This window comes from Chrysemys picta, chromosome 3 (genome assembly GCF_011386835.1).
Source record: "Chrysemys picta bellii isolate R12L10 chromosome 3, ASM1138683v2, whole genome shotgun sequence".
Taxonomy (NCBI): domain Eukaryota; kingdom Metazoa; phylum Chordata; order Testudines; family Emydidae; genus Chrysemys; species Chrysemys picta.
This window is the reverse complement of record NC_088793.1, coordinates 173788262-173802128: the sequence shown is the minus strand read 5'-3', so window position 1 is coordinate 173802128 and position 13867 is coordinate 173788262. Positions and strand designations below refer to the sequence as shown.

The 13867-nt window shown below is 39.8% G+C and overlaps 1 protein-coding gene across 1 annotated transcript in view; it reads right to left on the bottom strand.

Moving 5' to 3' along the window:
• Positions 1-13867, bottom strand: part of SLC3A1 (solute carrier family 3 member 1) — a 23156-nt gene extending 9289 nt beyond the window's left edge. Inside the window, exons 1-6 of the mRNA XM_024107452.3 lie at positions 13296-13867; positions 10951-11130; positions 8869-9023; positions 4246-4371; positions 1380-1499; positions 265-389 (exon numbers count right to left, since the gene is read on the bottom strand). Of these exons, the coding sequence (XP_023963220.2) occupies positions 265-389; positions 1380-1499; positions 4246-4371; positions 8869-9023; positions 10951-11130; positions 13296-13725 (1136 nt within the window). The 5' untranslated portion in view covers positions 13726-13867. The remainder of the gene's footprint in view (positions 1-264; positions 390-1379; positions 1500-4245; positions 4372-8868; positions 9024-10950; positions 11131-13295) is intronic.

Below are 13867 nucleotides of genomic sequence, written 5' to 3'. Positions count from 1 at the left end.
AAAGAAAATGGAAACTGTGTTCATTCAGAGTTTTATCAGAATTGCATGGAATTAGAATGGACCTTGACATAGCTAATAATTTAGCATTGTTTTTAAAAAGAATTTATTTTTCTTTCTATATATCACATACCTATATGTCACTATTAATGGCTGGTATTCTTGCAAAAGCATCTTACCATGACAAACCTGTTTATCCACTGGTGAGATTGTGCCTTTAGCATTAGAGGGAAAATTCAATACAGCTATGCTAACAAACTGAGTTACCTGTATCGGCCAGGCTCATTGCTGAATTTATCCAGGGTGCGCCGGAAACTGCGGACAATATCATGCATGCCGACTTGGGTGGTGGTGTAGTCATGATACAGCTCAGAATATGCTGAGATACTCTCCTTGAAGAATAATGCAACATTTTGCATTAGACCTTCTATTGTTCATTGAATTACACTTTCCAAAGTTTTTTCAAAAGACAGTGCACCACTTCAGATAATGTTTTACTTGAGTCTGTTAGCAAACTGGGGGCATGATGATATTACCTACTCTTGTTTCCTCTTCACCTGAGACTATAGTGCTGCAAAGAAGATACAAGGTAGCCCACACTCCTGGCATTTCCTTTCCCATGCCCTGAAGCTGGCTTGACTGCAGAGGGGAGAGAGATTGCACCACTCACTGCCCCAAGCCCCTACTCCCTAGAAACGGACTTTGATGAATGAGGCCCTGATTCTGCCACCTTTACTAATGTTTTTGCTCCCTGAGAATTTCAGTGGGACTACTCACAAAATAAGATACCGCTCATTGTGAGTAAAGATAGCAAGTATTGTGGCCTTATGGGGAATACAGTTATTTCCAAATATCTATCTGAAACAGTGAATCATTTAAATAATACATTAATGGCAGAGTTTTGGAGCTGTATCTTCATTAGTTATTTATCTAATGCTGTGCTAGACGAGGGGCTAAATATTTGGGGAACACATCAATCTAAATGAGGAATAATCTATATAACCCAGTTTACACCAGTGATCATGGCACATACAGTAGATGCTGCTGAATACCAGATTCCAGGCAGAAGCAATATAAATGAGATTCTTGTAGTGACTTGCAAAGTCAACAAGATGCACATCTTTCTGTCAACTCAGTAATATTATTGCCTCTCAGTGTTGGCATCATCTCCTGACTTTATTGGGCCCACAGCCCCACTAAAAGCAAGTTCCATAAATAATTAGTCATATTTCTGAAGCTCATCTGTACACATTTCAATGCAAAACCTACCCGAAAAAAAAAGAGTGAGTCCCGTTAGCAATTCAAAGGGGAAATGTATTAGTGATAAATGCATCTCCAAAGACAATAAGGAGCAAACAAATTCAAAACAGAAAATGTGTTACCGGATTTTGGGATTTATTCACTTGAGGTTCATTTCTCAGGTGTGTTGCTTCAAGAAGAAATTTAACAGTGTTGATACTAAACCCATCAATGCCTTTGCCAAGCCAAAATTTGATAATATCCTAAACATAAAATGAAGATAATTCTTGATGAGTCAACCACTTTCCAAATATTAATTTAAATCAAATACATTGCACATAATTTATTAAATACATAATACATTCTAATATAACACTATATAATATAACATTATATAACAATACATAGTTTTTAAATTTAAAGTTTTAGTAAGGTTAAAGCTGACCATTTTAGATTGAAGCTACTATCTATGGCTGACTTTGTCTTACTAAAACGGAAATATTTGAATTATTTTTCAACCATAATAGACATACAGCCGTGACTGCCCCAAGCATTCAAGGGGGACAGGGAACAGAAAAACACATAACTCACAGGAAGCCACTTTTGATCTAGTCTATCAAAGAATCTGGGCCTTATAGCAGTTCAAGAGGAACAGAGGGTAAAGTATGCTGATTCTGCTAAGCTCTATGGTTGGGGTACACTCATCAAGCCTGCAGACAATTAGAACATATTGAGACAAATGTTCATGGTTCTGCACAGACCTTTTGACACCAGGTTTTCTTTTACACAACACTTCCTAAATCTGTTCTCTCTTATTAAACTGATGTGAAAATAATTCAGATTTATTTTCTGGAAAATGAAAAATGATTACCTAAGTTAAGAGTTATGGATCTGTGGTTTCTTTATCAAATTCAGAGTTTAGCTATTATCAGTAAAAGTACATCATGCTTGCATGGTTATTTTATTACTATAATTTTAATGGTCCTAAATTTTAACAGATGAGTCCAAAGTTTAATCCCCCTGCAGCAATCTGTGTAAATGTTACTATGTGCCAAACAATATCTTTCAACTAAGTAATAAAAATAGATTATGCACACAGTGCTGTCATTTATTATTATTACATATACAATATACTTGCACAAGCCAGGACTTCGATCAAAAATATGATGGAATTCAACTAGTCCATGTTAAAGATTCACTGATTTTATTAGGTCAATACATACTCCATTTTATTGAATTGCTTGTCCCTTTACAGTAATTCTGAAAACAACTACAGGTATCCATGTCAACAGCCTCTATGGTGATTTCATGCACTGAAAGAGGTCTCATCTGAGCAGTTGTGTATATTGTAAAAACCTCTCAATTAGAACCAGCACAAAAACACCGAGGATGGTTTGGGCCATGGAGACTGAACTACCTTTATACACAGAGGTTGGCTGTGGCACATTGGCAGGATGTTGGTAAAGCTTGACTGTTCCTGCTTCCCCTGTTTGGTTTATCCTCACAGAATGTAAAAGATTTCAGACTTTGGTCTCCTATTAAGTCACAAAGCACCAGCCTTTCGAAATAGAGCTTCATTTTAAAACACTAACCTACTGTTTTCTTGTTCCTTAACATACTGACAGAACTAGTGATACTCAGCAGCACTTCTGAAATGTATCAGACTGTTCTAGGATGTGCAGTATTGCCAACTGTCATGATCTGAGCACCCCTCTAACGATTTGGGGCTATAGTCTTAACTTTTCATGAATACACAACGACAGGTGCCAACTCATGAATTTTTCCTTATTCAAAATGGCACCTTCTCCTATTACTGTCAGTGGAGCTGAAGCCAGCAAGATGGCTGCCATTTTCCTATACTTTAACTGCGCCTGGAAGTCAGGCTGCTCTTAATAAAGTTGGCTGCCACCTCCCACTATTTTCAATGAGGTTAAAGTCAGGCCCAAAGGCAAAATGCCTGCCACTCTGTGATTCAGGGGGCAAGGCAGACCACATAGACTGTTGAGAGCAGTCCAGACACTGAGAAGTGAAGGAGGGAGTGAGGAGGAGCAGGGCACTGGGGGGAGCAGGAGACAGATTTGGGGGTTGCAGGTGAATGGGGTGCAGAGGACAATGATGGGGTGGGAGATGGAGAGGATAAAGTGGGAGCTCCTCCACCTGTGGGGTGTGGGTAAGGGGAGTTCCCTCTGAGCAGCTGGGGAAGGCAATGATCTCTTGTGTGAATCCTTCACAAGCATGATATTTTGAAAGCTTCAGGAAGAGCTGTCACAATGAAGTGAGACACTTCTCCGATCCCAAGGTTTTCAGGGCTTGGCATAGCTGTGTGCGAGAGCGTCAGGGCTAACGACACAGATCTGCCCTGCCACTGAGCACTCCCTTTACATAGGGCCCTATAGCAGAGAGAAGGTCCTGGGGCAGCAGGAGGGGGTTTTAGGGAAATGGTGCTACTGAGACCCAAGTAGAGAAGTCCCAGGGCAGAAGGAGGCAGAGACTTGTTTGCTGCTGGGTTAAGACAATTATAAGAAATACATGGTAGGTCCTGTATCTTAGGAGTCAGGAGATGAGTGCAGTCTGCTCTGAGCAGCCAGGGAGAGGTGTACATTTGTGCAAGCCTCACACGTAGAAACTAGATCCTAGATAGTATATGATTAATCCTTTTAAAAGTATAATACAATAATGATCAGAACATTGCACACTACAGGCTGTGGTACTGCAATGTCTGTGACTCTTTCAGTTGGAGGCTGCCTCTTTTTTTTAATTAGAAGGAGACTCTTCAAAGATAAGACTATGATACTTGAAGCATTACAATATATGGTTTACATTTTGCCTAAGCAGGTATATTTGTGTTGACACTTCATTGTCTGCATTGTTTGCATAGACACTAATCCTTGAATTATTTCCCACTGGATTGTCAACTATATAAAGAAATTACATTCTAAAAATTAAAACAAACATAAAACCCAACAGTTTCTTTACTACTGGAGTAGCAGCAGTGGATTATATACTTACATGGATTTCTTCTAGCACAGCGGAGTTGCGGAAGTTTAAATCTGGTTGTTCTTTCCCAAACTGGTGAAAATAACATTGCTTTCTCACCTCATCATATTGCCAACTGGAATTCCCATAAACACTCACCTGATCACATAAGAAAATGATGATGATTAATTACTTAATAAATGATGAGCATTTGCACAGCATTATAATTTACATAGTGCTTTACAAGCATATAGAAAGGCATGCATCACTTAGTAAATAGTATTCATTTACTATCCATAACAGTTAGTTGGCCTGAAACTGATTAGTCTATTTTCATTGTCCAAAGGAGAGAAATGCAAAAGTAAATATGCAATATAACTACTTAAAATCCAATTTACTGAACATATATGGATGTTACGTGAAAAACATTGAAGTCAATGGGAGCTGCATGTACTCAGTGCATCTTCAAATCACGAATGACTAAAAAACGGAATTTAATATTACTCAGCCTACTCTATTTTTAACTTTTTATTTTTTCATGAATAAACGTAAACAGAAAATACCCTCATTTAAAGGAGAGATGTTTTTCCTTAACATTAACATTCCTTAATATTAACCTAATAAATTCATATTTACATACAAGTATAAATCTCATCCACAACTATAAAACAATTTCCATATATTTCACCTACTACTACTACTACAAACTTATTTAACCTGCAAAGACATAACCAGCTGCTATATATGATCCTTCATATGCAAATCATCTACCCTAGTACACTTCTGCCTATACCCTGGTATTTATCACCTTTAATAGACCTATTTGTGCTTGGTCAATCTCATATTATATAAATATTTATTTGCTCAAATTCCGAAATTGCTCACCAAACATCATAAAATCTGCTTAATGATTTCCCAAGCCTAGTATATTTTGTACAAGCAATATAGGTTCTTCTAAGAATTTCAACAGTAATTAAAAGGACTATTCATAAAATACTAGGGCCGTCAGGCAATTAAAACAATGAATCGCGATTAATCACTTTGTTAAACAATTATAGAGTACCATTTATTTAAATATTTGTGGATGTTTTGTACATTTTCAAATATTTTGATTTCAATTACAACACAGAATACAAAGTGTACAGTGCTCACTTTATATAAATTTTTATTACAAGTATTTGCATTGTAAAAAAACAAAAGAAATAGTATTTTTCAATTTACCTCATACAAGTACTGTAGTGCAGTCTCTGTCACGAAAGTGCAATTTACAAATGTAGATTTTTTTTTGTTCCATAACTGCACTCAAAAACAAGACAATGAAAAACGTCAGAGCCTGCAAGTCCGCTCAGTCTGACTTCTTGTTCAGCCAATCACTCAGACAAACAAGTTTGTTTACATTTGCAATAGATAATGCTGCCTGCTTCTTGTTTACAATGTCACCTGAAAGTGAGAATAGGCATTCTCATGGCACCGTTGTAGCTGGCATCACAAGATATTTACATGCCAGATGCACTAAAGATTCATATGTCCCTTCATGCTTCAACCACCATTCAAGGGGACATGCGTCAGTGCTGATGACGCGTTCTGCTCGATAACAATCCAAAGCAGTGCGGTCCGACGCATGTTCATTTTCATTATCTGAGTCAGGTGACACCAGCAGAAGGTTGATTTTCATTTTTGGTGGTTCGGGTTCTGCAGTTGCTGCATCGGAGTGTTGCTCTTTTAAGATTTCTGAAAGCATGCTCCACACGTCGTCCCTCTTAGATTTTGGATGGCACTTCAGATTCTTAGACTTGGGTCAAGTGCTGTAGCTATCTTTAGAAATCTCACACATTGGTACCTTCTTTGCGTTTTATGAAATCTGTAGTGGAAGTGTTCTTAAAATTAACAACATGTGCTGGGTCATCATCCGAGACTGCTATAACATGAAATATATGGCAGAATGCGGGTAAACAGAGCAGAGGACGTACAATGCTCCCCCAAAGAGTTCAGTCACAAATTTAATTAACACATTATTTTTTTAACAAGCATCATCAGCATGGAAGCATGTCCTCTGGAATGGTGGCCGAAGCATGAAGGGGCATATGAATGTTTAGCATATCTGGCATGTAGATATCTTGCAATGCCAGCTACAAAAGCACCATGTAAATGCCTGTTCTCACTTTCTGGTGACACTGTAAATAAGAAAAGGGCAGCAGTATCTCCTGTAAATGTAAACAAACTTGTTTGTCTTAGCGATTGGCTGAACAAGAAGTAGGACTGAGTGGACTTGTAGTCTCTAAAGTTTTACATTGTTTTGTTTTTGAGTGCAGTTATGTAACAAAAAAAATCTACATTTGTAAGTTATATTTTAATGACAAAGAGATTGCACTAAAGTACTTGTATGAGGTGAATTGAAAAAATACTATTTTTTTTAAATAATTTTTACAGTGCAAATATTTGTAATAAAAATAATATACACATTGATTTCAACACAGAATACAATATATATATGCAAATGTAGAAAAACATCCAAAATATTTGATAAATTTCAATTGGTATTCTATTGTTTAACAGTGCAATTAAAACTGCAATTAATCACAATTAATTTTTTAAATCACAATTAATTTTTTTTTACTTAATCGCGTGAGTTAACCACAATTAATTGACAGACCTATAAAATACATGATGAGCTTGCAATATGTTGAGCTGGACTTTCTTTCCTGTTAGTTTGTGAGAAAAAGATATGGAGAGAAATAGTAAGCCTTTTTTGTGGCACTAAGTTTTAAAGGGAGACTGTACAGTTAAACTTCATACCTTTTTTAAAAATAGCCTTATTTATTATTGTTGTTGCTAACAAGCAGCTGTTACTAGTAACAACTTAGAAAATAAACACTGAAAATAATTGTGAAAAGTAAACTGGATTTTAAATAACTATGTTTATTGTTTACTTTTTGCATTTCTCTCAGGTTAGACAATGAAAATAAACTAGTCAGTTTCACTTTTTCTTTACAGTCAATTTCATTTTCAGTTCTCACAAACCAGTATAATGTCTGTGTTATAAATGATCAGGGGAAGGATTCATGTTTTTTAAAAGCAGGTTTTCATTGAGAATTTTCTTTAATTTTATGGGAGCATTTCTATTCGACATATATTTTGTGAAACTTGTTTCTACAAAGCCTCAACTGACATAACAGCCTCTATTGAAATATCAGCAACAGTGAATATTTGAGAATAATAAAGTCATCAGCTGTATGTGGGTTAGATCTGAGACAATATTCAAGATATTTCTCAAAACTGTTGCTGTGTTATTAAGTTAAAAATAATTATGGCCAAATATGTTAATTTGTAGGTTTCTAGCTCATGTGTTTAGAAGATGCAAATGGTTGGATTTCCAATTAAAACATGGAAAATAAGTAGATAAGCCAATTTCCAGTGTCTTGGCCTGCTAGGAAGGCTAGGAAAGGAAAGCAATAATCCAGCAATGTGCTGGTTTGTTTTTCTGACATCACAGTTGGCATGCATAAAGGACAGCTGGTAAGAAGCTTCCCAAATGGAATGCCCATATACTAGGGCTGTCAAATGATTAAAAGAAATAATCACGATTAATCATGAGATTTTAAAAAGTCACGATTAATGGTAGTTCTAATCGCACTGTTAAACAATAATAGAATACCAATTTAAATTTATGATAAATATTTTCTACATAGTCAAATATATAGATTTCATTTACAACACAGAATACAAGATGTAAAGTGCTCACTTTATATTATTATTTTTAATATAAATATTTGCACTGTAAAAAAGATAAATCGAAGCATGAAGGGGCATACGAATGTTTAGCATATCTGGCACATAAATACCTTGTGACGCTGGCTACAACAGTGCCATGTGAATGCCTGTTCTCACTTTCAGATGACATTGGAAATAAGCATTATCTCCCATAAATGTAAACAAATTTGTTTGTCTTAGCGATTGGCTGAACAAAAAGTAGGACTGAGTAGACTTGTAGGCTCTAAAGTTTTACATTGTTTTGTTTTTGAGTGCAGTTATGTGGAAAAAAATAATTCTACATTTGTAAGTTGCACTTTCACGATAAAGATTGCACTACAGTACTTGTATGAGGTGATTGAAAAATACCATTTTTTAAAGTGCAAGTATTTAAGCAAAATAATAATATAAATTGAGCACTGTACACTTTGTATTCTGTGTTGTAATTGGAATCAATATATTTGAAAATGTAGAAACACATCCAAAAATTTATCATAAATTTAAATTGGTATTCTATTATTAACACAGTGATTAAAACTGTGATTTTAAAAATCTAGTTAATTTGTTTTGTGTTAATCGCTTGAGTTAAGTGCGATTAATTGACAGCTCTACCATATACCAAAATGTGTTAGATACAAAATTAAAGGAGAGGAACGGAAATCAAAACAGATTAAAACCAAATGAAATCAAAGAAAAGCAATGCTGCCTCACTGTCTTATTCTTGTATCTTAATTCACGTTGTTCAGATGAACTCAAATATACGAGCAGAAGTTACTAATGAAACAAAAGATTTGAGTTTACATGCTGTGTACGGCAGCCACCACACAATGGTTTCATATGCACTACATTGCTGTGATTTTCCTATTCATTTTGTGATTTGAAGGTGACCCCAAACCTTGTATTTACCCAGTTGTTGGGAGGAGTGATTGTCCCATCAGTGTGTGCACAGTCATGCCAGATGTAGTAATCCGCATACTTCCCAGTCCGATTGCGACTCAGCTGAAACCAACTGTGTTTGTCACTTGTGTGGTTTGGTATTAAATCCATTATCACCTTTAAACCTTACAAATCAAATGCGGGAAAGATTACATCAAAACAAAACATCCCAAGTCACAAAATTTACAGTATTAACATAGAAGACAAAATAACACTGGTGGCTTTACAGACATACAGTTAAGAGAGGCCTCTATCCTCAATGGGCTTAGAGTCTAAGCCCTGGTCTACACGGAAAAGTTTTGCCAGCATAGCTGTCAGTTAAGAGGGGGAGTGGGGAGTGGAAGATTCACACAACTGATCAACATAGCTGTGTCAGCAAAAGTCCGAGTTTAGATGCGATTATACCAAAATGTTATGCAAAAAGTCCTTTTTTCAGTGTAGGTCATTTAATTTGGGGAACTGGTATAACCTATACTAGCGAAACCCTTTAGAGTGTAGACAAACACTCAGGCCCCATCCTACAGTCACTTATATATCTCTTTAACTTAGCGCACATGAGCAGTCCCTTTGTAGTCAATGGAACTACTCACCTGTATGAGGTTAAGTGCTTGTATAAATGTTTGTGGGACTGGGGTCTAAACAGACAGACAAAGGAGGTCACGATAGTGAAAGAACCCAAGTTTTCCCAATCTTCTAATTTAATTTAATTTTCTACCTCCAGCAAGAACATTATTGCTTATGGATGCAAAGATAGAAGTGACAGTATCTCAGGCTTCAGTCATCAGAAGATTGCTGCAGGGACTAATAAATACAACCTGTCAAAAAGAGAACAGGGCCTGTCCCCCAACATAGAATGTGAAAGGAGTTTCATCCCAAAACACCAGTAGCCATCCTGAGAGCTGTGTGGATTTTAGAGGATCTACAGAGTCCATATGCTACAGTACTGGCTTCCCTCTCCCATGCCTAGCTCCCATCAATGTTGCATAGGCCAAGTTCCATGAAGCCCCAATGGAGAGGGTTCTGCAAGATTGATAGAAAGGGTTGCAATGCTGCAGTCAGTACTCATCCCTTCAGAACTAGGCTTGCCAGGTGACCAGTTTTTGACCGGAACAACTGGTTGAAAAGGGACCCTGGTGGCTCCAATCAGTACCGCTGACTGGGCCGCTAAAAGTCCAATTGGCGGTGCAGGCAGGCTCCCTACCTGGCTTCATGCGGCTCCCGGAAGCAGTGACACGTCCCTCCAGCTCCTAGGCATAGGGATGGCCACAGAATCTCCATGTGCTGTCCCCGCCCCAAGCGGGGGAGCTGCGGGGACAGCACCTACGTGCGAGGGTGGCACCTGCATGCGGGATTGGCATGCAGAGCCGGAGGACATGCCAGCCTTCCCGGAAGGTAAGCACCACCCAGAGCCCACACTCCTCACCCTCATATCCCCCAACCCCCCCCCCACACACACACCCCCAAACTCCCTCCCGGAGCCCTCACTCTCTCCAGCACCCTAACCCTCTGCCCAAGCCTGGAGCCCCCTCCTGCACTCCAACCCCCTTCCCCAGCCCTGAGCCTCCTCCCACATCCAAACTCCCTCCCAGAGCCTGCACCCCACATCTCCAACCCCTGCTTCAGCCCTGAGCCCCCTCCTGTACCCCAAACCCCTCATTTCTGGCCCCACCCTTGAACCAGCAACCCCAGACAGAGCCCTCACCCCCTCCTGCACCCCAACCCCCTGTGAGTGAGGATTGGGGAAAGCAAGCGACGGAGGGAGGGGGGATGGAGGGAATGGAGGGCAGGGCCTCAAGAAAGGGGCAGCCCCTCAGGAAAGTAGTGGGAGAGGACGAGGGGCAAGGGTGTCTGGTTTTCTGCCATTAGAAAGCTGGTAACCCTATTCAGAATCCCCATTCAATCTGCTAGGTTCTGAATCCCTCTGCCCATGGAAGACACACAAATTGAAACACAAAACAACAAAATGTGAAGTAAAAAAAGAAAAGTACATCTACATTCCATGTGTGATCAGTGCATTTTTTTTTTTTTTTTTTGGTCATAGCTCAAGTTTACCTTTGTCATGTATAGCTGCAATCAGGTTTTCGAAATCCCTCATCGTTCCAAACATAGGATCAACATCCCGGAAGTCTTCAACTCCATACCCAAAGTCTTTTAAGGGTGATTTATAAACAGAAGTAATCCAGATCGTTTTTATATTTAAATACATGATATGATCCAGTTTTTCTTGGATACCTGTAAATAAAGAAAAAAGTCTGTTTTGCGAGAACAAAAACAATGTGTCTGTGGCAAAGTTGTCATTTCTGTTGAAATTAAGTTTCCCCCATCTGGAAGATGTACACAGGTCCATGGGCGGAGGTCTCTTTCCCTTCCATTATGGCTAGAGGTAGCAGAATCCTAAAACTTTTGTGTTGCTGTATTGGATCACAGTATGTTAAAAGGTTGAGGGCAACTGAAGGTCTTTATTCTATAATAAGCAACTGAAAAAGATTAATCATGAAAAACAGAACAAAGATGCTAATTCAAGCAGCATTTACACTCTGGCTTACAGCTTTTATTCTTTCATTCATTAAATGTAACATTCAATTTTGGAATACTGAGATTAAAGAATTCTATTTTCGTTGTCAAGGAATGTGAGTTAACCCTCACAACCACCCTGAGAAGCAGGTAAGTGTGATTTAAATGAAAAAGCCCTAGGCTTCACCTCCAGTTAGGTAGAAGACACTCTCTTTTAACCTATTATCAGAGGGATAGCCATGTTAGTCTGTATCCACAAAAACAACGAGGAATCCAGTGGCACCTTAAAGACTAGCAGATTTATTTGGGCATAAGCTTTTGTGGGTAAAAACCCCACTTCTTCTTTTAACCTACCACTCACTCTAATGCTCTCTCCAGTCCCTAAATCATGCCAGTTTCCCTCCTCTTAAATCAAAACTAATATATGTTCATGGCATGTCACAAATATTATTCACAGTGATGGGCTCCCAAAATCCTAAGAACTGGTTCCCTACCGGGTCCACTCACTCTGGGTTTTTGGCGGCAGGTCCTTCACTGGGAGCAAGTGAAGGACCCGCCGCTGAAGTGCCGCGGAAGACCCGGTAGGGAACCGCGCGGTGAGTACAAGCCCCACGTGCCTGTCTCACCACCATCCATCCGACCCCAACCCACATCCTGCCCCCGACTGCCCCCCCCAGAACCCGCAAGTTTCTCCTCCCCTCTCCGCCACCGGGGTAGCAGCAGTAGCCCGGGCTCCGGTGGCTATTTAAAGGACCGGGGCGGCAGAGGCAGCCAGAGCCTCCCGCTACCCCAGGGCTCTGGGGGCTATTTAAAGGGCCGGGGCTCCCCTGCTTCTACCACCCCGGTCCTTTAAATAGCCGCCGGAGCCCTGGGGAAGCGGCAGGGTTCCAGCGGCTATTTAAAGGATGGGGTGGAGGCAGCTGGAGCCCCGGACTTTTTAAATAGCCCCTAGCTATTAAACAGCCCTACGCAGGGCTCCAGCAGTGGGGCTCAGGTGGCAATTTAAAGGGCCTGGGGCTCCAGCCCCTACTGGAAGCCCCAGGCCCTTTAAATTGCCCCCTGGGGAAGCCGGGCCGCCCCGGTACGGTGCACCGACTCTCCCCTTTAACAGCCAGGTCTACACCGGCTTCTAAATTTAACAACCGGTTCTTGCGAACCGGTGGGAACCGGCTCCAGCTTACCACTGATTATCCACCTATAGAAACACACTGTTCTTCATTTCCTGATAGAAGATATGATGTTCTAGTACCTTTTGTATATATATTTTATTTTTTTGTCTTTTCCTATCCATTTTTTGTAGTAAAATCTGTGAGTCAACTGAGTTCTTAATATTTGGCATCATCTATGTAGTGTATCAGATACAGTTGTATTGAGTCTCCCTAATGGCTCAAAAATAGCATTTCTTCCTCTTTCATTTGTTAATGGTTTCTTTCCCCCTCCGATTTTTTATGGCGCAAAATCCAAAATGGCAATTAACTGATTGTCTAATAACACACTGGATTCCAAATACTCCCCAAATTTTGGTGGGAAATTCTAATCTGGATTGCAATTTTGCAGCTATTCTCTCTCTTTTTCTCTCTGATGGGCCAACTCCAAACTCCAGATCTGAACAGTGGCACACACTTTGGGGAGGTTTTAACTTTGATAAAGGTTTAGACTCAGCAGCTTGAGCCCTTCCTGATTAGATGGTTAATGATAATCACAGTTCTGGCTGCCTGTGGGTTATTAGCTAACTTGTGATCCCATCTGTCTCTAATCAGGTGGCTGCCTCTACTGTTAATCCACTTTTTAGGGAATGAGAGATTGTGGTAACAGAAATATATATAATACATACAGCTTCATGCTACCAAGGACTGAACGTCACAAAAATGTAGAGCACCTACCTTTCAGATCACCATTCCCATCCTTGTTGGTGTCCTTAAATGAACGTGGGTAGATCTGATAAATGGGACTAGCTTGCCACCAGCCCAGGCACTTTGGCGACACGGCAACAATTGCAATTGTAGCACCGACAAGCACTGGTGTAGATGCAATTATGAGCCAGAAGAGGATCTCTCTGGTGACTTTGTACCGTGCCTGACTTGAGAATGTAAGCAAGACTTCCTTAGGCATTCCTGCAAAGGGCTTCAAAACTTCACAGTCCTGGTTCTGCACAGCTGCTGAGTTGATGCCAACAGCGCATGTTTCTGGTATCTCCTCTTGGCTGTTGGCATTGCATTCATTAAGCGCCTCATTTTGAACAAATCCTTTGTTTTCTATACCTCCTTTCTCACTCAGCTCAACAGAGAAGCTCTTACTTTCCTGCTCAGCCATTTTTAGTTAGAACGTCTTGTCCTTATGAGAAGTCTTGCTGAAGCTAGGAGAGGTGGCAACATACCTTTGTTCAGTGAAACGGGAAGCAAGGTAATTAGCCTGGGGTTTATAAATAAACCTGACTGACCCGTCAAAGTACAAT